This window comes from Schistocerca serialis, chromosome 2 (genome assembly GCF_023864345.2).
Source record: "Schistocerca serialis cubense isolate TAMUIC-IGC-003099 chromosome 2, iqSchSeri2.2, whole genome shotgun sequence".
Classification (NCBI taxonomy): Eukaryota; Metazoa; Arthropoda; class Insecta; order Orthoptera; family Acrididae; genus Schistocerca; species Schistocerca serialis.
In genome coordinates, this window is record NC_064639.1 from 96,241,687 (window position 1) to 96,265,273 (window position 23,587).

General features: G+C 38.9%; 1 protein-coding gene across 1 annotated transcript in view; it reads right to left on the reverse strand.

Moving 5' to 3' along the window:
* Positions 1–23,587, reverse strand: part of LOC126456776 (MFS-type transporter SLC18B1-like) — a 312,767-nt gene that overhangs the window by 47,466 nt on the left and 241,714 nt on the right. Inside the window, exon 10 of the mRNA XM_050092546.1 lies at positions 11,660–11,734. Coding sequence (XP_049948503.1) covers positions 11,660–11,734 — 75 coding nt within the window. The remainder of the gene's footprint in view (positions 1–11,659; positions 11,735–23,587) is intronic.

Below are 23,587 nucleotides of genomic sequence, written 5' to 3' on the forward strand. Positions count from 1 at the left end.
ACCACATTGGGAGACTGAATGGATGCTTCTGAATTCAACAAATTTATGGCTGAACACTACGCCACCATTCGGTGGTATATGGTCTGATACGACAACAAAGCAAACTTTAATGAAAGTGAAAAGTGGTTTAACTCACGGACATGGGTTTTCCAGACTCTGTGCTCACAAAGTACACTTCAGGAATGGAATCCTTACAGAATATTTGTCAAAAATTGAAGAGTTCTGTGATATATCATCACAAACAAGTGAGCAATATGTGGATTTAAGAGCTTCACACAGAGATCAAAATGCAGCAGACAGTGACAAACTGAAAGACTGGCTGTTAAAACATCAAATTTTCCAAATTGTAATATGCTTATGTTGGCAAGTAGTGGAATAATTGGTGATGAATTGGTAAATTGTCATGAGGCATTAGTAGAAAGAATTAAGGGATCACTAGAATTAAAGGAGAGAACTTTAAAAGCATCTCATTTCAATGCAACCTCAGGCTTACAGCACTTTCATCCTGCACTACGGCTCTCAAGATAGGGAAGAAGAGGATTCCTACGATTAACATTGTTTCAAAGACTGTTTGTCATAAAGCAATCTTACAAAGACTTGAAGTTCTGTATCTCATCTGAACTTTGCCATACCTCATGTTGTCATTCACGGAAGGTGGTCTCAATAAGCGTACAAAATCGTCTCTCTATGATGCATTCACACATCTCCAACAGATGAAGTACCCAAAATAAAAAGCTTTGTGATGGATGGTGGTCACCTGATCAACGAGGTTGTTTGGTACATCAAAGGAAAGTTTGGGGTCATCTGTATGAAATATGAAACCTATTTGAGAAAGCACTATAGATCCGAAATCCCAGTTATATTCAATGGCTATCCAAGTGGTGCTTCACAAAGGAGAACGAAGTCTTCTGAAAGATCTCATCATTTAAAGACATCATGTTCTTCATCAGGTGTCATTTCTGATGAAGATACAAATGCTGTAGTCCCACAGGAGCAGATTCTTACAAATGAAAACAACAACAAACCACTCAATTTTGATGCTAATGTGGAAATCTGAGGATGTAGGTATTCACGTGCTACAGGCAGAGGAAGATTCATTAATTGCGGAAACAGCTATTCCCCAAGTTGGTGAGTCTGACAGTGTGGCACTTGTGAATGATGACACTGAAGTTCTTGTTCTTCTAATGGATCAAGGAAACAACAACAACAACTTGTGCCTCCACAAACTGGGAAGAGGGGAATCAGCAAGGTGCTGATTTGTTGAACCCTCAGGTTCTCAAGATGTAGTAGCATGGGCAAGCAAACAGGTAATGTAAGCACTGTAATGGAATTCCAACTGTGTGACTTTGGCTGAACTCAGGTACAAGCTTTTTGTAAAGTCTGCCCCAAGAAAATCTTTCAAACCTGGAAAGCTACCACCAACAACAGGTGCAGCAGGGCGGTGCTCACTGCGATACTACCATAAAGTGCAATGTTGGCTGGGGAAGAAAACTGATCCATGACAGTCGGGCTGAAAGAGAAACTTATCAGGATTGTTTCCCATGGTGATGACAAAAGATGCAGCATCACACATACTACTGATGATGGTTTTCTATGTGTGCAAAACAGGATGCACAGCTATACGTGGATGTCATAAATCTGGACTGAACTGTTCCTCAATGTACAAACACTTTTGGGGCTTATCTCGCAGGAATGCCCCAGAAATTGCTCAACAAGGATGAGGAAGAGAACGAAGATATGTTGGTGAAGATGGTGCACTGGATTGTGAAGACTGGACACTGTACCAGGATGTGCCACAGTCTCCCAAACAACCTAGATGAAACTGAAATGTGATAAAATGTGAATCTCTGGCATTTAAATGATGAGAGATTCAGCACCACACACACTACTGAAGATGGTTTCCTGCGCATGCAAAACAGGATGCACAGAAATATGCGGATGTTGCAAATATTGACTGAACTGTTCCTCAGCATGCATAATGTTGTCACGCCCTTTTATTTGTTCATTTGTAAGAAATTTTATATTACCCACATATAAATACATATTGAACATTACTAGTACTTGGTTTCCATTTTAGCAATCCACTCTTGCAAATTAAGGCATGGTTGAAAATAAATAAAAATACACATGAATGAAGCCACATGTGCTCATTAGAGAGCCATCTTCTCACAGGAAATTTCAATTCATTGAATAAAGTTGATTCATAAAAAAAAAGAAACGAAAATGACAAAATGGAATTACTTTGGCTTTCAAATGTATGAATGCTTAATAGTGCCTAAAACAGAAAAACTAGATGCTTTTGTACCATGAAACTTTGTGATCTACAACTTTGATAACTTGACATTTTTCATGTGGAGTAACCATTTTTGAGTTACAGGTATTGGATTTAACTTTTTAGCCCAGTTGGTAAAAATGAACAAATTTTGGTGATTGATTCTGACCAAACAACTGCACTGATTTTGACATAAACGTAGGTCATTCAGTGCAAAATTTAATGATCTTTCATTATGGTAATGGTAACATTACTTGGTTTCCAAGTAACAGACAAAAATGTGAAAACATGCCAAAATTTAGAATGTCCACACTTGGAAATGATTGTGATAACAGCCGCGTGTAAAAAGTCGCATCAAGACATCACCTGGTTTACATTAAAGTGTCAAAGTCTCCCTTAACTTTTTTATTAATTTCTACGCATCAATAACATGAGCATTTGTGTGTTGCTGTCAGTTATCAAAATTTCCATTGTGTTCAGTGACTGTACAATCAAAACCAAGCTTGTGATGTTCATCAGTCAGAACTAGGTTTTGAAAGTGCACTGAAAAATATTGTCACTGTCAAAAGTTTCATAGTTTACTGTTACTGTTACTCTGTGATTTACATTCTATACGAAATCTTGTAGACAAGATGGTCATCATGTTGTCATGAGTGGGAATCAGTGTGAAAATGAGTCATGTTAACTAAGTGTTGTTTTGTGCCCATTATTTGAAAACTCATTATAAAACCAGATTACAGCAAGATGACATGCATACAATTAGCTATTGAGAGCTCAACAATTAGTCACAGGTAATGCAACTTCCAACACATCAATATGCTTTGAGTATATATGACTCTCAGCAGTTCCTTCCTAGACAGATTGCACTTAACACTGTCACTCACAGAAAGTGTACAGCTTTCAATAGCTTAATTTCACTGAACTGATGAGTCAGCCACATAAATTCTTGCACAGCTTCTCTAGTAGCTACAAACTTAGCTTTAGCTGTTGATATGGTCACACATGCTTGATGGCTGCTAGGCCACCTTGCTGCTCAACCACTTTACTTCAAGAGAAGGCTACTTATGGAACAGCCAGTGGTTGCTTCACAGGCATCATCAGTATCACTAAATGCTTCCAACACTTCTAACAGTTCAGAAATTCTGTATCTAGTCTAGGTGACACTGAACCTTTGATGTATTTTAAAATACTGTCCTTTTGGTTTCCCCAGAAACTGTGACAAAAATCTAGATATCTGGATACGTCATTTTCAAATACATCAAATATCCCTCAACTTTCGCTTTTTGGTTAGGATAATGGTTCAAATGGCTCTGAGCACTATGGGACTTAACTTCTGAGGTCATAAGTCCCCTAGAACTTAGAACTACTTAAACCTAACTAACCTAAGGACATCACACACATTCGATTCGAACCTGCAACCATAGCGGTTGTGTGGTTCCAGACTATAGCACCTAGAACAGCTCGGCCAATCCGGATGGCTTTTGGTTAGGAGTTTGAGTCTTTATATCTGTGAACTTTTTCACCTACACATATTTCTCAGTCAGAGAGGAGATAGTATTTGCCTCTGCTGTATTAAATTAATGGAATATACTTTCTGCATAAACCTTTTGACTGACAAAAACTGAACCATCATCATCATGTCTGATCGAGATATTCAAGAAATGCCCAACAGGCTCAGTTGTAATCTTTATTTCATTCTGCAGCGTACTCAGACATTCACTGATAATACTCTTCTTGGATCCAACAAAAGTTCATTACAAATGTATAAAACAATTATAAACCTATCATCATTAGAAACGTAGTATACAGACACGGATCTGCACTACTTTCAGTTCATTCAAAACTGTAAGCTCACTTTTGAACAGACCATTCCAACATCTTCGAGACTGTTTTAACCCTCTAACATACAAACGTATTTATTTATTTGTTTTCAAATTAGCTTCCAAAAAATGATATTTTTTCATTGATGAAAAAAATCCTATAATGAATGACATTACATACAGAAATATAAAAATAGCTTGTAAATCTCAAAATAATGAATTACAAAATTTTGAAGATCACCAATAATAAGATCCTGAGTATACCCACACACTGGACTTTGACTAAAATGAGCCAAAACTTTAAGTCATTTTTCAGTATCTGTAGTTATGAAGTCTAACCGTGTATTTCACCTACTTGGAGGAGCTGGATGGAGCACAGTGGATGTATTTATCTCATACCATTGGCAAACAGTCTCTAATGAAGTAACATCACATTCTTCCTCCCTTCTCATTTGCTAAACTGAATATCAAACTCTGGATCACTATAGCCATCCTTTTTGAAAGCATTGTCTAAACAGCAATGCAAGACAGAGGCTGAAAGTGCCTGGTTTGTAGCTGAATATCCAAAGTTGCACAGAATAAAGACAATATCTCATGGCAACCACCTCAAACAAAACACGAGAGCCAGGCTCCAAACCCAGAACCAGATGTTCTCTACCAACCACACACTTATCTATCAATGCTGAAATACTTATAACATCTGTTCTTAAGTTGCCAAAGTATACTCACGATTTTAAGTCACTGTCAAAATAATAAAAACAAGGTAACTCAGGATTTTATGTTAAGGGGTTAAATGATAATACGCCAAGAGAGTTTGCATACACTGGTCATGCCATCATGAAACCATTTATGCTGTTCCATTTATACTTCTTCCTTTAGCAGACCACATCAGACCGTTCTAACTATAAACCTTAATCAGCAGCAATACTTAACACTGTTGTAAATTTCCCTATTAACATCTTGCTTGACATAAAATAATCCAATAATTAAAGATAACTTTGCAACCTGCTGGTAATTCCTTGCAACCTGCTGTTAATTCTGTCAAAGTCCATACAGAATTTTTCTACAATGACGCAATTTCTTCTTTCATTACTGATTTCCAACTGCTCCGGCCAGGTGACCTGATTGCTTCAGGACAGTTCCTTAATTTATTTACGTCTGCTAACAAATATTACCTCCCCCCATGAACCATGGCACTTGCCATTGGTGGGGAGGCTTGCGTGCCTCAGCGATACAGATAGCTGTACCGTAGGTACAACCACAACGGAGAGGTATCTGTTGAGAGGCCAGACAAACGTGTGGTTCCTGAAGAGGGGCAGCAGCCTTTTCAGTAGTTGCAAGGGCAATAGTCTGGATGATTGACTGATCTGGCCTTGTAACAATAACCAAAACGGCCTTGCTGTGCTGATACTGCGAACGGCTGAAAGCAAGGGGAAACTACGGCCGTAATTTTTCCCGAGGGCATGCAGCTTTTACTGTATGATTAAATGATGATGGCGTCCTCTTGGGTAAAATATTCCGGAGGTAAAATAGTCCCCCATTCGGATCTCTGGGCGGGGACTACTCAAGAGGATGTCGTTATCAGGAGAAAGAAAACTGGCGTTCTACGGATCAGAGCGTTGAATGTCAGATCCCTTAATCGGGCAGGTAGGTTAGAAAATTTAAAAAGGGAAATGGATAGGTTAAAGTTAGATATAGTGGGAATTAGTGAAGTTCAGTGGCAGGAGGAACAAGACTTCTGGTCAGGTGACTACAAGGTTATAAACACAAAGTCAAATAGGGGTAATGCAGGAGTAGGTTTAATAATGAATAGGAAAATAGGAATGCGGGTAAGCTACTACAAACAGCATAGTGAACACATTATTGTGGCCAAGATAGACACGAAGCCCGTGCCTACTACAGTAGTACAAGTTTATATGCCAACTAGCTCTGCAGATGACGAAGAAATTGAAGAAATGTATGATGAAATAAAAGAAATTATTCAGATAGTGAAGGGAGACGAAAATTTAATAGTCATGGGTGACTGGAATTCGAGTGTAGGAAAAGGGAGAGAAGGAAACGTAGTAGGTGAATATGGATTGGGGCTAAGAAATGAAAGAGGAAGCCACCTGGTAGAATTTTGCACAGAGCATAACTTAATCATAGCTAACACTTGGTTTAAGAATCATGATAGAAGGTTGTATACATGGAAGAACCCTGGAGATACTAAAAGGTATCAGATAGATTATATAATGGTAAGACAGAGATTTAGGAACCAGGTTTTAAATTGTAAGACATTTCCAGGGGCAGATGTGGACTCTGACCACAATCTATTGGTTATGACCTGTAGATTAAAACTGAAGAAACTGCAAAAAGGTGGGAATTTAAGGAGATGGGACCTGGATAAACTGACTAAACCAGAGGTTGTACAGAGTTTCAGGGAGAGCATAAGGGAACAATTGACAGGAATGGAGGAAAGAAATACAGTAGAAGAAGAATGGGTAGCTTTGAGGGATGAAGTAGTGAAGGCAGCAGAGGATCAAGTAGGTAAAAAGACGAGGGCTAGTAGAAATCCTTGGGTAACAGAAGAAATATTGAATTTAATTGATGAAAGGAGAAAATATAAAAATGCAGTAAATGAAGCAGGCAAAAAGGAGTACAAACGTCTCAAAAATGAGGTCGACAGGAAGTGCAAAATGGCTAAGCAGCGATGGCTAGAGGACAAATGTAAGGATGTAGAGGTTTATCTCACTAGGGGTAAGATAGATACTGCCTACAGGAAAATTCAAGAGACCTTTGGAGATAAGAGAACCACTTGTATGAACATCAAGAGCTCAGATGGAAACCCAGTTATAAGCAAAGAAGGGAAAGCAGAAAGGTGGAAGGAGTATATAGAGGGTCTATACAAGGGCGATGCACTTGAGGACAATATTATGGAAATGGAAGAGGATGTAGATGAAGATGAAATGGGAGATACGATACTGCGTGAAGAGTTTGACAGAGCACTGAAAGACCTGAGTCGAAACAAGGCCCCCGGAGTAGACAACATTCCATTGGAACTACTGACGGCCTTGGGAGAGCCAGTCCTGACAAAACTCTACCATATGGTGAGCAAGATGTATGAAACAGGCGAAATACCCTCAGACTTCAAGAAGAATATAATAATTCCAATCCCAAAGAAAGCAGGTGTTGACAGATGTGAAAATTACCGAACAATCAGTTTAATAAATCACAGCTGCAAAATACTAACTCGAATTCTTTACAGACGAATGGAAACACTAGTAGAAGCCGACCTTGGGGAAGATCAGTTTGGATTCCGTAGAAATACTGGAACACGTGAGGCAATACTGACCTTATGACTTATCTTAGAAGAAAGATTAAGGAAAGGCAAACCTAGCATTTGTAGACTTAGAGAAAGCTTTTGACAATGTTGACTGGAATACTCTTTCAAATTCTGAAGGTGGCAGGGGTAAAATGCAGGGAGAGAAAGACTATTTATAATTTGTACAGAAACCAGATGGCAGTTATAAGAGTCGAGGGGCACGAGAGGGAAGCAGTGGTTGGGAAGGGAGTGAGACAGGGTTGTAGCCTCTCCCCAATGTTATTCAATCTGTATATTGAGCAAGCAGTAAAGGAAACAAAAGAAAAATTTGGAGTAGGTATTAAAATCCATGGAGAAGAAATAAAAACTTTGAGGTTCGCCGATGACATTGTAATTCTGGCAGAGACAGCAAAGGTCTTGGAAGAGCAGTTGAACGGAATGGACAGTGTCTTAAAAGGAGATTATAAGATGAACATCAACAAAAGTAAAACGAGGATAATGGAATGTAGTCGAATTAAGTAGGGTGACGCTGAGGTAATTAGATTAGGAAATGAGACACTTAAAGTAGTAAAGGAGTTTTGCTATTTGGGGAGCAAAATAACTGATGATGGTCGAAGTAGAGAGGATATCAAATGTAGACTGGCAATGGCAAGGAAAGCGTTTCTGAAGAAGAGAAATTTGTTAACATCGAGTATAGATTTAAGTGTCAGGAAGTCATTTCTGAAAGTATTTGTATGAAGTGTAGCCATGTATGGAAGTGAAACATGGACGGTAAATAGTTTGGGCAAGAAGAGAATAGAAGCTTTCGAAATGTGGTGCTACAGAAGAATGCTGAAGATTAGATGGGTAGATCACATAACTAATGAGGAAGCATTGAATAGGATTGGGGAGAAGAGAAGTTTGTGGCACAACTTGACCAGAAGAAGGGATCGGTTGGTAGGACATGTTCTGAGACATCAAGGGATCACCAATTTAGTATTGGAGGGCAGCGTGGAGGGTAAAAATCGTAGGGGGAGACCAAGAGATGAATACACTAAGCAGATTCATAAGGATGTAGGTTGCAGTAGGTACTGGGAGATGAAGAAGCTTGCACAGGATAGAGTAGCATGGAGAGCTGCATCAAACCAATCTCAGGACTGAAGACCACAACAACAACAACAACAACAACAAATATTAAATCAAATGCTTGGGTTCCCACATTTGCTCCCTGTTTCAGAGTTGAATCTCTCTTCTACACCCTTCTGGTTCAGATACATATCCCACTGGGCATGTTGATGGTTCACTTTCATTTCTTAACCTGACCCTGCTGTAAACATCTGCCACATCTTTATAGGATGTTGACTTACTTTTCTCATGAGGAAATATTTTCAAGGCTTTTTCAGTACATTTTGACTCAAACACATCTCTCATCTGAATGATTCATCAATAAGTTTTCATGCAGAGGCAAAAACCAACATCTTTAGCATTGCCAACAAGGGCTGTATTGTCTCTTTGCATCCCCATGTCTTATGGTACTCTTTTTCAAAAACTTGCATAAAATTTGATCTTAAAAATATGCAGTATATTCATATGAGCATTCTTCCATGTTAACAACTGGTATGGTGTCTTTCCATGAACACTATTAGGCCCAGTTTGATTATGAAAGTAAACAGCACTATCGAGTGTTTCTACCAATAAACACTTTGGCAGAATCTTTGACAAGAGCATTGGCCATCCTAGTTCTACTAATGTTGGTATGATGAGTACAGCCATTCTCTTGAAGTGTATAGGGATTTACAACACTCAACTTTGTACCACTCGATTTCAGTAATGAACATGGGGAAGTAATCCATGCAGATCTGCATGGTGCCGTGGGAAAAAAAGTCTTTAATGAGGTTCAAGGTATTTCATCAGCGTCACATATGATTAATTAACTTTTTGCAGGGTCTGTTTCTTGAGAGAAAAGTGTAACACTGCCAAAAAGATCCAAGACATGTTGCAAATTTTGGCAATGTAGTCAACGTGCTTCAGTGCAATGGTGGTCATGAATTTGACAATGAAAAGGAAATTCAAACTCCATTAGTGAAGGAGGTTTCTGACATTAATGTACCAATAGAAAAAGAATTTTCTGAGTCGCAGAGTGGTATAGCTAATGAAATTTCTACAGTTATTAATGACTTAAAACAGGCTCAGGCTGTGTTCTCTGAAGCAACAAACAAACTTACAAATGAGGTAAGAAAAATACGAACGCCTCAACAGACATTATCCAAATTTGTCAGAACAACATAACAAATTCTCTCTTGAGCAAGGGAAGAAAAAAGATTAATGAATAGTTCATCTTACAAATGAACAATTTGCCACAGAATTCACTACCTGGAAGTCTGGAAAAGATGAATAGCTGGCACAGTAGAGTATATGTCAGGCAGAGCCCGAAGGTAAGAAAGAAAAGGTCAAGCTCAAAAGCTGGGAAATGATGAAAATAAGTGAAAAGGCAGAAGGTAATCACAAAATTTAAACACAAAAGGGATTAACATATTGCAACAGAAAAGAAAAAAAATAAGGGATCAAGCTGTAACAGAAGATTTTTTGTGACAGAAATAGCTCTGATGAAAATCTTTGGTATTTCTATGGATGAAATCAGTGAGTTTCATCATAAACTAGAAGTGGTGATGTATCAACTTACAAAACATACCACATTTTAAAATGATTGCCCACATTCAAATAATATAAGGCTATGAATACATTAAAACATTTCAAACAAAAAACAGACATATGTGGATACTTTTCAAAATTCTTGCAATGGAACTCATATTCGTTCAAACACTTGAATTCACAACCTTGGATTAGGTGGTAATACATTTTGTAAATGATTGGGGTGCACAGGTTTTTGCAATATATTTGACAAAGTAGAGGGGTTAGGAGTAAGAGCTGAGTTGTTTGGGGGAGGAGATCAAACAGCGAGATCATCAGTCTCATCAGATTGCGGAAGGATGGGGAAGGAAGTCAGCCATGCCCTTTCAAAGGAACCATCCTGGCATTTGCCTCGAACGATTTAGGGAAATCACGGAAAACCTAAATCAGGATGGCCGGAGGTGGGATTGAACCGTCGTCTTCCCGAATGCGAGTCCAGTGTGCTAACCACTGCACCACCTTGCTTGGTAATAGGAGTAAGATCAATTGCGTCAGACCTGCTGATTATGTGATACTACTTGGAGGTAAAATGGTATGTCTTCAAAAAATAGATCTAGACTCGGAGGAGGATTGCAAGAATACTGAATGAAAATCAACACAAAGAAAACTACGGTGATGACAGCAGTGGGCAATAAAAATATGAAAGTAAAAACTGAAGGTCAAATGTACTAGATGCACAGTACAGATATTTGTGGGGAATACTAACTGATTACTGCACGAGTGAGAAAGAAATAAGATCAAGAACTGCAATGGCAAGACAGGCTTTCAAATAAAGAAACACTTATTATGTAGGAAAATGGGTTGGGATTAAGGAAAATCTTGGTTGAATGCTTTGTGTGGGGTGTTTTTCTGTACATCGGTGAATCTGGTCACTAAAGAAGAGGGAAAGAGAAAAAATGGCAGCATTCAAGATGTGGGTTTGAAAGAGAATGGATTACATAAAATGGGTGAATAAAGTGAAGAAGAGTGAAGGAATGGAAAGCGTAAAGCAAATCACTTCAACCTACCAAGAAAATGAAGGAAAACTGGATGGGACATATACTTTGAGAAAAAAGAATTCTAATAGCTGCTATCAAAAATACAGAGAAAGGACAGGAGAAAACAGGAAGGAGAAAAATAAAACGGCTGATTGAAGTGAAAAGAGGAAGATACCAGTTTATGAAGCAACTGGCCTGGAAAAGGATGAAATGAAGATAGCAACGGCATCAGGAACTTGTCAACAGGTATATAACAATGATGATGATGATGATGATGATGAGTCAGGACTCTAGCTGACCACTTGACTTTATGCTAGATGAGAAAAATGGAGATAACTTGAGAAAAGTATTTAATTGGCAGGAGATAATAATAAAATAATCGAATAACAGTATAATGTTTAATTCACACACTTTCAATAAAGGTAATTGCAAAATTGTGACCAGGTTATTGCCCTGCTACTATGTGACAAATACAAAAGTGAAAAAATTAGTGGTTTTGTCATTGCTAAATGCAGCACGATTTGTTAGCTTTCCTACAGAAGATAAAATAAACAGTGCTTACTTCACAACATTCTCAGTGAGTTGGTATATATTGTAAGGACATTAAATATAATCTTACCCCAGGGAATACATACACGACCATACACCAGCAACCATGCTGTATGTACTCAGCTCATCACTGCAGCCTCCTTCTCTGTAAATAAAAGGAAATATCACAGCACACTTAGTAGTAAAAACATAATTTAACACCTTCAAAGTATCTGCCCACAAACAATCCTTCTTGGTCGAAGTTATGAGACTAGAAAATTACCTTTAAGCTATGGAATGGAACTGATCAGCTTTGTAGCAAGATAGTTTCACATTCCATGGATCACTTTGCAGGACAAATTGTAATGATGTGGAACAAGTCATTTTACATTTACCTCACAGATTAAACTGTAAATATGACTACATGCTGAACATTTATAACAGCCCCACATCTTGTATGAATGAGTCATTTCCAAGCAATGTCTCAACAATTTTCAAGCTCAGCATCTTCAGCTGAAAATGATCATCAGGTATATTGTAAGTCTTCAGGCTTTCCTGTTAATGTGCTAGCATTCTTGGGTTGTCAGCTGTGCTGCCAGGTACTGTAGTATCGCTGGCATGATATTTCATTGAAGTGACTCACAGCCTTCATCAGGTGATACCTGAGACTGACCACTGGATGTAGCATGTCCCTAATTTGTACATGTCCATCTACAGCCTGTTCCTTTAGGCACAACCCCCAGATGACTGTATCACCTGACATTTGAATACTGTCTGCACCTGCAGGCACTGCCCTCAAGTGTTCTGGCTGCAGTCCAAGCTAATTCACATTCACTGAGTTTTTAATAAAACTAGTGGTGAATCCCAAGGTTTGCTCAGCTGACAGCCCATGTCCAGATTGGTCGGTTCTCCGTTAGTTGAATATTGATCAACTTCCTCACTACACTGTCCCTATACCTGGGTGTTTGGGACAGGATTCTTGTCCCTACAGATCTCATGGAATGATCAAGTTACAAATGGTTTTTAGCAAAGACTAATGAAGTTTCTTTTTGCAGATGTATGTGGCACTGGTGTTCTGGGCATCTGATGTCTTGTAGTGGCTCCAAAATATGACGTCCCACATTGATACCTTCTATATTGGCAAGACATACTATAACTTCCTGTCTTTCATATGCCAAGGTCATCTCTAACATTCTCCAGTAGTATTTCTGGATACTTCCCACTAACACCAACCTGTCAGAACTCCGGAGATGGGAACTTGCCCTTCAGTATATCCTCTCTTCTCGTTATCCACCAGGCCTCAATCTCCACTAATTTCTAATTTCAATTTGCCACCGCTCATACCTCACCTGTCTTTCAACAACATCTTTGCCTCTTTACTTCCGCCTCGACTGACATCTCTGCCCAAACTCTTTGCCTTTACAAATGTCTGCTTGTGTCTGTATATGTGCGGATGGATGTGTGTGTGTGTGTGTGTGTGTGTGTGTGTGTGTGTGCGCGAGTGTATACCTGTGTGTGCGTATGCGTGTGCGCGCGTGTGTGTGAACGTGCATGCATGCATGCATGCGTGTGTGCGTGCATATGTCTATTATTGAAGAAAGCCTTAATGCCTCAAAGCAATAATTGTAAGAGTCTTTTTGTTGTGCCTATCTGTGACTCAGCATCTCCGCTATATGGTGAGTAGCAACTTCCCTTTGCATAATATTGTTACATTCCATCCTGTATTTTCCACTGTTTGAAAGAACTATCAAAGGTACTTAAAACTCATCAGTTCAACTACAAGAAAGTATGTAATTATAAAACCATATGTGTTTTGTTTTAGTTCTATAAAACATCAGTGGTCTGTAATGAAATGTATTTTCAGTTTGGTTTGGTTTCTAGCTCTAAAAACAGTTCATTGCAGAAGATACTGAGATGTGATTTCACTTATGGTATTTCAATTATACCAAGATAAGTGTAAGCAACCAACATTTCCTGATGTAACCAAAAATTGAAGATAAAATACCACAAGTAAAACCACTTCTTCTGTAAGAAACGTTTTTAGAACAAGAAAGCTAGCCAGATTGTAAATATGTTTAATTATAGCCACTATTTATGTGTTATATTGATAAAACAAAAGACACTTGTGATATGAATACATACATATTTGTAGGAGCAAAGAAGGATTTTAAATGCCTTTAATAAAAAAAGTTGTTCCTCCATGGTCCCACAATACCTCAGTGATGAAGTAATTAATGAAACATTAGTCTCAATCTAATCAAGGGCATTGTTTCTGTGCCCTGGACTGACTATGAGGGATGCTTGCAGCATACTTCACATATAACTACACTGGTATCCAAAATTAAAGCAACAAACGGAAATTTTAAAAGGCTGCATTTATTTTGCAAGAAAGCAGTATAAACATGTGACAGTAAAGCAGAAACAATGTAAAGAATGCAAAATGTAAATAACTACTATATGCATAATGGTAGACAAAAATTTTCTTCATTTTTTCCAACTTAACGGATTTGCACACACATTCCAACAACTGGTTAATGTGCTCAGTATGGGATGTGAACACCTCTGGCAGCAATACAGGCTCAATAACAATGGGGTATGCTGTGAATGATATCATCAATCACATGTTGAGGCAATAATGCCCATTCTTCCAGCAGAGCTGGTTGCAAGTCTTGGAGCATGGTTGGTGGATGCTGACGTTATGCAGCTGTCTCCCTAGTGCATCCCAGACATGCTCTATGGGATTTGCATCAGGAGAACAAGCAGATCATGCCATGCATGCAACATTTTCCATTCCCAAGAAAACATCAACCATCCATCCTCTATGAGGTTGAGCATTGTCAGCCATCTATACAAAGTCTGGGTCCACACCACCTCGCAAGAACCACACATGAGGTCCCAAGACCTCGTCACGATATCTAAAAGTAGTTAAACCTTGCCAATTCACCCATACAATTTCATGAAGGGCTATTCGAGTGATCCACATAATCTGTGCCCACACCATTAAGGATTCTCCTCGATATTGGTCTCTCTCCACAATGCTTGGATCCTGAAATGATGTGCCCCATTCCTTCCAGATGAGAATGATTGGAGAATCTCTCTCCTGACCATATAGAGACTCATCTATGAAAAGAAGTTTAGCCCACTGTTGGATGTCGAGGTGGTATGCTGGTGACTCCCTCTAGACATTACCTGCTGTGAAGACGCATCAGAGGTGTGCATACAGCAGGTCTCCGACAATAAAAATCACTCTGACAAAGCCTTCTGTCACTGTTTGTCTTAATGCAACTTGTCCAGTGGACACTGTGAGGTCAAATGCCAGTTGCTGTGCAGTACTAAGGTGGTAGCATCATGCCCTTACAGCCAAATAACACTCTTCTCTTTCTGATATCACGCATGGTCTTTGGGATACTGTTTTGTTCTTTATAAACTGTCACCACATTTGAGAAACAACAGAATGATTCACATGCTTCACAGGAAATCCATGGAGTTACGGATATGGTGTGTACATCTCCCAACATAAGGGCTAAGCAGTTGTTTGAGGTGCTTGGCCAACAATTGGGCCACATCAATTTGCAACTGTCCTGCTTCCATTCTTCTTATGGCCCTCCACCAAAGAGTCTGGTGGGCATCTTCTTTGTGACATACTGCCCTGTCTGTGAGTGTATACACAGCATATGTGGATGTGAGACCCAGTACACACTACCCCATTTGAGAGGTGCTCTGATGACATCATTGGCATGCTTGTCCATTGGCTGAAATGCCACAATCAGTGTAGAATATGAGTGAATGGACATCTCTTGATAGTTTGTATGATTATACCATGGATTAGACACAAGAAGAGGAAATAGCAATTTGTTGCTTTAATTTTGGACACCAGTGTGTTATACAAATTTGGAGAACAAAACTAATTTTATAAGGATATATGATAAAAGTGCAGATAAAAGAAAAATTTAAAACTGCATTTTTCCTAGTGAATGCAATAATGCATAAAAAGAGTTCTGATACTTCTTACACTTGCACCAAATGGTCAGGGGTGCAGGGATGTGCTACACATCAGAGTCTGTGAACCAGGTAGCTGACTGTGTGTGTGGGTTGCATGCAAGGGCTTTTTATAATAGCTAACTCTCCATCCAATCCAAATAATGATAGCTGTAAAAGAACATAAAGAAACGCCCCCAACAAATGAGACTGTTGTCATCCTACAAATAAATTGGCAATGTGTTTGCAAGAAAGTCCCAGAGTTTGGGAGTACTGTTAAAAAACAGTGGAGCTCACAAATACTAGGTACAAGGAGCTAGTCATACGACAAAAGCATAGGCTAATGAGAAAAAGATGTGCAATCTATTTGTCACAGAAGAGAAGAAACTAAAATGTTCAGAACTGAAGTGGGCTGGAACTTGTCATTGGCTCCTTCTGTTGACTACCAGGCTCATCCCCAGATGTAAGCAAAACCTGTAGAGAAATATCCTCTCACTAACCATACCATCATCATCAAAAGAGTCAACAATCAGTTTTGTAAGTGGCTGACACTGACAAGACAATCTCTGACATAATACTAAATGCCTTCGCCGAAAACAGATTCTTTGAAAGTCAACTCATTGATGGAAATAGGTTATATCTTATGGCAACCAATAGAACTGGCCTCTTTGAGGACGTCCACTTTGAAACTGGTATTGATGACTGTGATGCTACTAAAGTATAAAGGGCAACTAAAGCAAACAGAAAAGCTTGCATATTCAGTGAACAAGATGAAGAAGCTGTAGTGTCATTCCTCAAGAGGGAACTTTAAATTACAGTTCTGCAAACGAGCATGTAGATGAACTATGGCTCAAATTTAGAAGCACTGGACAGACATGTACCCTGTATAACAGTTCATGATATGAAGAACCCTTCATAGTATACAATAATTGTAAAGAAATTTCTAATGAAATAGCAAGTCCTGCAATAGGTGCAAAATAAAGTACAATGCTAGTGATAAAGGGACATCTAACAAAACGCATTTGGATTTCACAAGGCAATGTGTGAAGCCTTCAATGATTAAAGTAGCAAAGTCCCCAAAAAAATTCTGATCGTATGTAAAGGCTGTCGGGTCAGCTATACATATCAGTACTAGATTCGGCTTCATCTCGTAACTTAATAATGATGTGGTGTTTAATGTCATACATGTGCAAATACAAGAAGAGAATACTGACAATAACTCTTAAAGTCTTCATTGATTATTGGAATTTTAGTTGTGACTGACTGATCTGTAGCACAGGCCAAGGTATAGGTTATGGTGAAGAGTGACAGTTGGTTGACAATTGGTGAAGCTACTGAACGCAGATGCAAAATCTCAGATGTTGTAAGATACTAACCTGTAGCATAGCCCAAAGTCTAGATTACGGTGAAAGGTGGTAGATTGGTTGAGTTGGCAGAGTGGTATCCGACACTTCAAATTATCCAGACACTCACAGGCAACACAGGAATTCCAATTGACATTAGTGAAGAAAGAGCAGAAATGTTAACAAATGTTCCCTTCAGAAAGATGATCTGGGATTATTGCCATAGTTTAATACTTACATCACTGCAAAGATGAGTGTCATAGAAAAGATGATCTGGGATAAGTGCCATTCTGATACTTGCATCACTGCAAAGATGAGTGTCATAGATAATAGTGCTAATGGCTTTGTGAAATTGCTAAAACTAAACAAGCCCTTCCCCCTTAAACATAAGATACTGTAGACTCTCAAACTAAAACCTGTGTCCAGTGGTTGATAGATGCACAGGTCACACCAGTGTAGTATAGCAGAAGTGGTCCACATGGTTCACATAACTATTATCACTGACATGCATTCATTGTTGAATCTTAGAAGGTATCCTAATCTCAAACGTAATGTATTTCAAAAGGAATGCTAACTAGAACAGATTCCAAAAGCATCAGTTATACGAATCTCAATTATCATGAATTTACAGTCACAGAAATTCAGAAAAACCTGAAATGGCAGAATATTTGATGATAGATGGATTGATTACAGTGTGCACAGAGGCATTTAGGAAATTTTTTAACCTGTGCTCCACGTGCATAATGGGTGGTAAAATGAGAAGCATTGTCTGCCACGCACTTCACAATGGTCTGCAATAAAATGATGTAGACATGGCTGCAGAAATCGACACGGGATCACTGAATGGCATTTTGTACTGGAACAACCACCACTACATTGGATGAAAGCAAGAATGGTCACTGCCTGCCTTCCACTTTGGGGCCCTCTGTATCCAGCTGCTGAGCACACTCTAAATGAAGCAGGAATCATGACACCTGACTGTCTGCTACATCAGATGGACCTTTCAGAGCTTCAAATGCTGATCTAGTTTCTCTGGAGATGGAAACTTGCTCTCCAACACATCCTTACAGCCTCCACTATGTTAATATTCCCTCCTCCCTTTCTCCAAAGAGTACGATTTGATTATTACCTTATTATATTTTTACCTTTGTATTTCCGTCTTTTTAGCCAAAACAACAACCAATTCTCCACACTTATTTTTTTAACTGCATTATTCATTCCACTTTCTATCTTTTTTTCTCTCCAATGCATCAGTACTTTGTACTTCGCTTCCTGAAGCTAAATACTATCAAATGATCAGAAGCAGAGATATGTGAACCAATCTTCAATCTGTCTGAGCGTTTGCTGTTTCTCCTGCATGTGTTTTTCCTTTCCTAAGTATAACATCACTAGTAGTTCATAGTAAAAATATTTCTGTTACTGATAAATCAGATATATGTACAGTATTTAACAATCATTTTCTGAGCATTGCTGGTGAATTAAATAAAAATTTAGTTTCTACAGGGAATCCTATAACTCTCTTGGCAAATTCCTTTCTGAAGTTGATGTCTGAAATACTCTTCTGTGATACAGACAAGGGGAAGATGGAATCAATAATTACCTCACTGAAGACAAAGGACTCTCATGGATATGATGGAGTGGCTAGCAGAATATTAAAGTGCTGTGCTGCACAAGTTAGCCCTGTATTAGCCATATTTGTAATTTTTCCTTTAGGAATGGTCAGTTTACTGAACAATTTAAGTACTCAGTAGTAAAGACACTTTATAAAAAGGGAGAAAGGGATAATGTATACAATTTTTCGCCTATTTATACGCCATCAGTGTTTGCTAAAGTTATTGAAAAGGCCATGTATGTAAGGATAATTGATCATTTTATATCACACAATTTGCTATCAAATGTACAGTTTGGCTTTAGAAGTTGTTTAACATCTGAAAATGCTATAGACTCTTTTCTCTGTGAGGTACTGGATGGGTTAACAAAAGGTTTTGAATGCTATGCATATTTTTTGATTAACTAAGGTGTCTTGACTGTGTTGATCACAAAATATTGTACCAGAAGTTGGACCATTATGGAATACGGGGAGTAACTCACAATTGGTTTACCTCTTACTTTAGCAACAGACAGCAAAAGGTCATTGTTTGCAGTGTTGAGTATGTCTGTGATGTGGGGTCTGAGTGGGGTATGGTCAAATGAGGGGGTGCCTCAGGGATCAGTGTTGGGGCAGCTCCTGTTCCTTATTTATATAAATGATATGCCCTCTAGTTTTATGAATAACTCTAAAATATTTCTGTTTGCTGATGACACTAGCTTGGTAGTGCAGTTCATGATATACGTTCATGGCTTGTAGAAAACAACTAACACTAAATCACAGTAAGACTCGGTTTTTACAGTTTCTAACACACAATTCAACAAAACCTGGCATTTTATTTTCACAGAAAGGGGATATGACTAGTGAAACTGAACAGTTCAAATTTCTAGGTGTTCAGATAGATATTAAACTGTCATGGAAAGCTCATGTTCAGGCTCTTGTTTAAAGACTTAATACTGCCTTTTTTACTATCTACACCTACATATCGACATATCTACATATATACTCCGCTAGCCAGCAAGCGGTGTGTGGCAGAGGACACAATTCGTGCCAAAGTCTTATTTCACCCCCGCCCCTCTGTTCCACTCGCGGATCGCACGAGGGAAAAACGACTGTCTGAACGCCTCAGTACGAGCTCTTATTCCCCTTATCTTTGAATGGTGATCATTGCACGATTTGAAAGTTGGTGGTAATAATATATACTCTACATTCTTGGTGAAGATCGGATTTCGGAATTTAGCAAGCAGCCCCTTCTGTTTAGCGCGCCATCTATCTGCAAGTGTGTCCCACTTCAGACTTTCTATGAGATTTATAACACTCTCATGATGGCTAAATGTACTAGTCACGAATCTTGCTGCTCTTCTTTGGACCTTCTCAATCTCTTGAATCAGACCCAACTGCTAAGTGTCCCATACAAACAAACAATACTCCAAGACTGGACGAACTAACGTATTGTACGCTATTTCCTTTGTTGAAGGACTGCATCGCTTCAGGATTCTACCAATAAATCACAATTTAGAGTTCGCCTTACCTGTTACTTGTGTAATCTGATCATTCCATTTGAGATCATTTCGAATAGTCACACCCAGATACTTGATGGACGTTACCGCGTCCAAAGGCTGGGCATTTATTTTGTACTCTTATATTAATGGGGATTTTTGCCTTTTTATATGCAGTAGGTTACACTTACGTTCACAACTTTCGTGTGATACTACTTTCCTGTAGACTACAGCATCATCGGCAAACAGTCTAAGGCCGCTGTCAGTACCATCAAGCAGATCATTTATGTAAATCGTAAAAAGCAGAGGACCTATTACACTGCCCTGGGGCACACCTGAAGTTACGCTTGTTTCTGTTGAAGTCACCTCGTTCAGGACGACATACTGCTCCCTGTCTGTTAGAAAACTTTCTATCCAACCGCATATGTCATCAGGTAGACCATAAGCGCACACTTTTTGTAGCAAGTGACAGTGTGGAACTGAGTCGAATGCCTTTCGGAAGTTGAGAAATATGGCATCAACCTGGGAGCCGGTATCTAGAGCCTGTTGCATATCATGTACAAAGAGGGCCAGCCGTGTCTCGCATGACCGCTGTTTCCTAAAACCGTGCTGGTTTCTGCAGATGAGCTTCTCAGGGTCTAGAAAGGTCATTATGTCTGAGCACAAAATATGTTCCATGATTCTACAACAAATCGATGTCAGTGACATTGGCCAGTAATTATGTGCATCCGATTTTCTACCCTTTTTATAGATTGCTGTGACCTGGGCCTTCTTCCAGTCCCATGGAACTTTCCGCTGTTCCAATGATCTCTGATAGATGATGGATATCATGGTGCTATATTTGTAGCATAGTCAACATAAAATCTTACGGGTATACCATCTGTGCCAGATGCTTTCCTGGCATCTAAGGATCTTTGCTGTTTTACAATCCCAGATACACTAAACACTATGTCAGCCATCCTTCTGTTTGTTCGATATTTCAAAGGGGGGAATGGTGTTGCAGTCCTCTACCGTAAATCAGTTTTTGAAAGCTAGGTTTAGAATTTCAGCCTTCTGTTTATCATCATCAGTTACATTACCCGTGCTGTCAGCAAGGGAAGGTATTGAATTACTTGAAGCGTTCATATGTTTTACGTAAGACCAAAATTTTTTGCGGTTATTTTTAGAATCTGCAGATAAAATATTGCTTTCAAATTTGTTAAAAGATCTCTCATTGTCCTTCAGACAGCTGCTTTCATTTCGCAAAATTTTTGTTTGTCAGCGGAGCAAGGACTACATTTAAAACTACTGTGCAAAATACTCTGCTTTCTCAGCAACTTCCTAATATGTTTGTTGTACCAAGGTGGATCCTGTCCCTCCCCTATACTTTTGCTAGGCACATACTTCTCTAGCACATGGTGGACAATACCTTTAAATTCCGACCAAAGGTGCTCAATATCTTTGTGTCCCACGGTGAATGCTTGAAGCTGACTATGAAGATATTCATTAATGACACTTTTATTTGCTTTCCCAAACAAGAAAACTCTACACTGATTCTTTGGTTTTTTTTTTGCAACTTCCACTGACATAGAAGCCACAATGACATTATGGTCACTAATACCTTCTAGATTAACTTCCTCAAAAAGATCAGCTCTGTTTGTCGCCAAGATATCTAATATGTTCCCATCTCGAGTTGGTTTTCTAATCAATTGCTCAAGGTTGTATGTTGAGAGTGCTCCTAGAATAACTTCACATGAATCTTTGGTTCTGCCCCCTGTGATAAACGTGTAATTTTCCCAGTCAATGGATGGTAGATTAATGTCTCCACCTATAACTAATGGATAATTTGGATATTTACTTCCTATGTAGCAGCAGCAGCAGCACACCATCTTCAGGCCACAAGTGGCCCATCGGGACCTTCCAGTGTACTCAAGACGTTCCCTGAAACGTTCTGCGACATCTGTTTCGGATGCTGGTGGTCTATAAAAACATCCTAATACAATGTTAAATCCTTGTCTGATTGACAGCTTTATCCAGAGTATTTCACAGTCTGACCCAGTATCGAACGGTATCTGAAGTAAGTGATCGTTCGACACAAAGATTAGTCTACTTTGCTTATTTTCATTCACTTATGTTTTATGTTGTTATACTTTGGTGTAACTCTTCCCACTCTAATAGGATATTTCTGGCTTAGAAACAGGTGGTTCAGGCAATAAGTGTTGTATGTTCATGAACCTCTTGTCAACTCCTGATAATATCAGCTTATTCCCAAGAGTAAGCAGGTTTCACTCAGTTAATACTCGGCAGAAATCAAACCTGCATTTGGATCGCACTTTCGTAACTCTTGTGCGGAAAGGTGTGCAGTATACTACTACACCCATTTTCAACAAGCTACCACAAGAATTCAAAAATCTTAGCAGTAATCCACATGCTTTCAAATTGAAACTGAAGAGTTTCCTCATCGCCACTCCTCCTATTCTGTCGAGGAGTTCCTTGAAAAATGAAGGTGATTTTTCTGTTGTGTTGTTGATTGCATTTACTTAAACTTATGGCTTGTCTTTTTTCGGGTTCATAAACATTTTATTTTTATCTGTTATTATGTTTAAATTGTAATTTCATGTACTGACATATTCCATGACCTTGGAGATTTGCTCCTCAATTTGGTCCTATGGAACTGGATGTGTAATAAACAAGAAAAGCATGTAGCTTTCCTCCATATAACTTTAAGTTAGACAAAATGTGTTTAAGATTTGGCTGTTTCTTCTGTCCTTCCTGAAGTGAAATATTTGTAAATTTAGTTGTCTGTCTTAGTATATAAGAACAGTATGCCAAACCTTGTCTTCGGTCTCTAGAGCAACAGCTTGGAAAAAGAGAAGAAATTATTACTGATATCAAAGAGAAAAAGAAGGCTCCCCACTGTCCTGATAAGCTACATATCTTGAGGCACAGTTCACCTTTACTGACACTATCCAGTGTGGTGTGGCAGCACCAACAAATTAAAAAACAGAAATAATGTAGGTGATTTTTGGCAGCTCACTGTCTATCATGACATGACATAACATGGTGTCAGCTCTGGCAGCAGCAATGGCTCCAACCTGATTGGGTACAGAGATCAACTGAGCTTGGGTAAGAGATACTGGTACACCATTCCATACAGCTGTGCAGGTCTCTCAGCAACCCGTGAAGTTGTCAGTGGGTGAGAGATCTGGAGAAAGAGCCGACCAAAGCTACAGTCAAACACCTTCCACACCAAAATAGGTCAGGAGATAACATAATGGACACATACAAGACAGGGCACAGCCACCAGCCTTAACACATTAGAAATTGTGAGGAAAGACTACCAAAATTAAGGATCACTCACTGTGCAACCGTACTCCAAAAGAGAAAGCACAAACATAGTACAGGCAGTGTCTTTAGTAGATCCGTTGCGTCTTCTAAGTGTTCTGCCAATAAAATAGAGTCTATGGTCTGCCTTCCCCACAACATTTTCTGTGTGTTCCTTCCAATTTAAGCTCTTTGTAACTGTAATTCCTAGGTATTTAGTAGAATTTGTAGCTTTCAGGTTTGACTTATTTATGGTGCAATTTAAGTTTAATGAATTCCTTTTGTCAGTCATGTGGATTATCTCATAC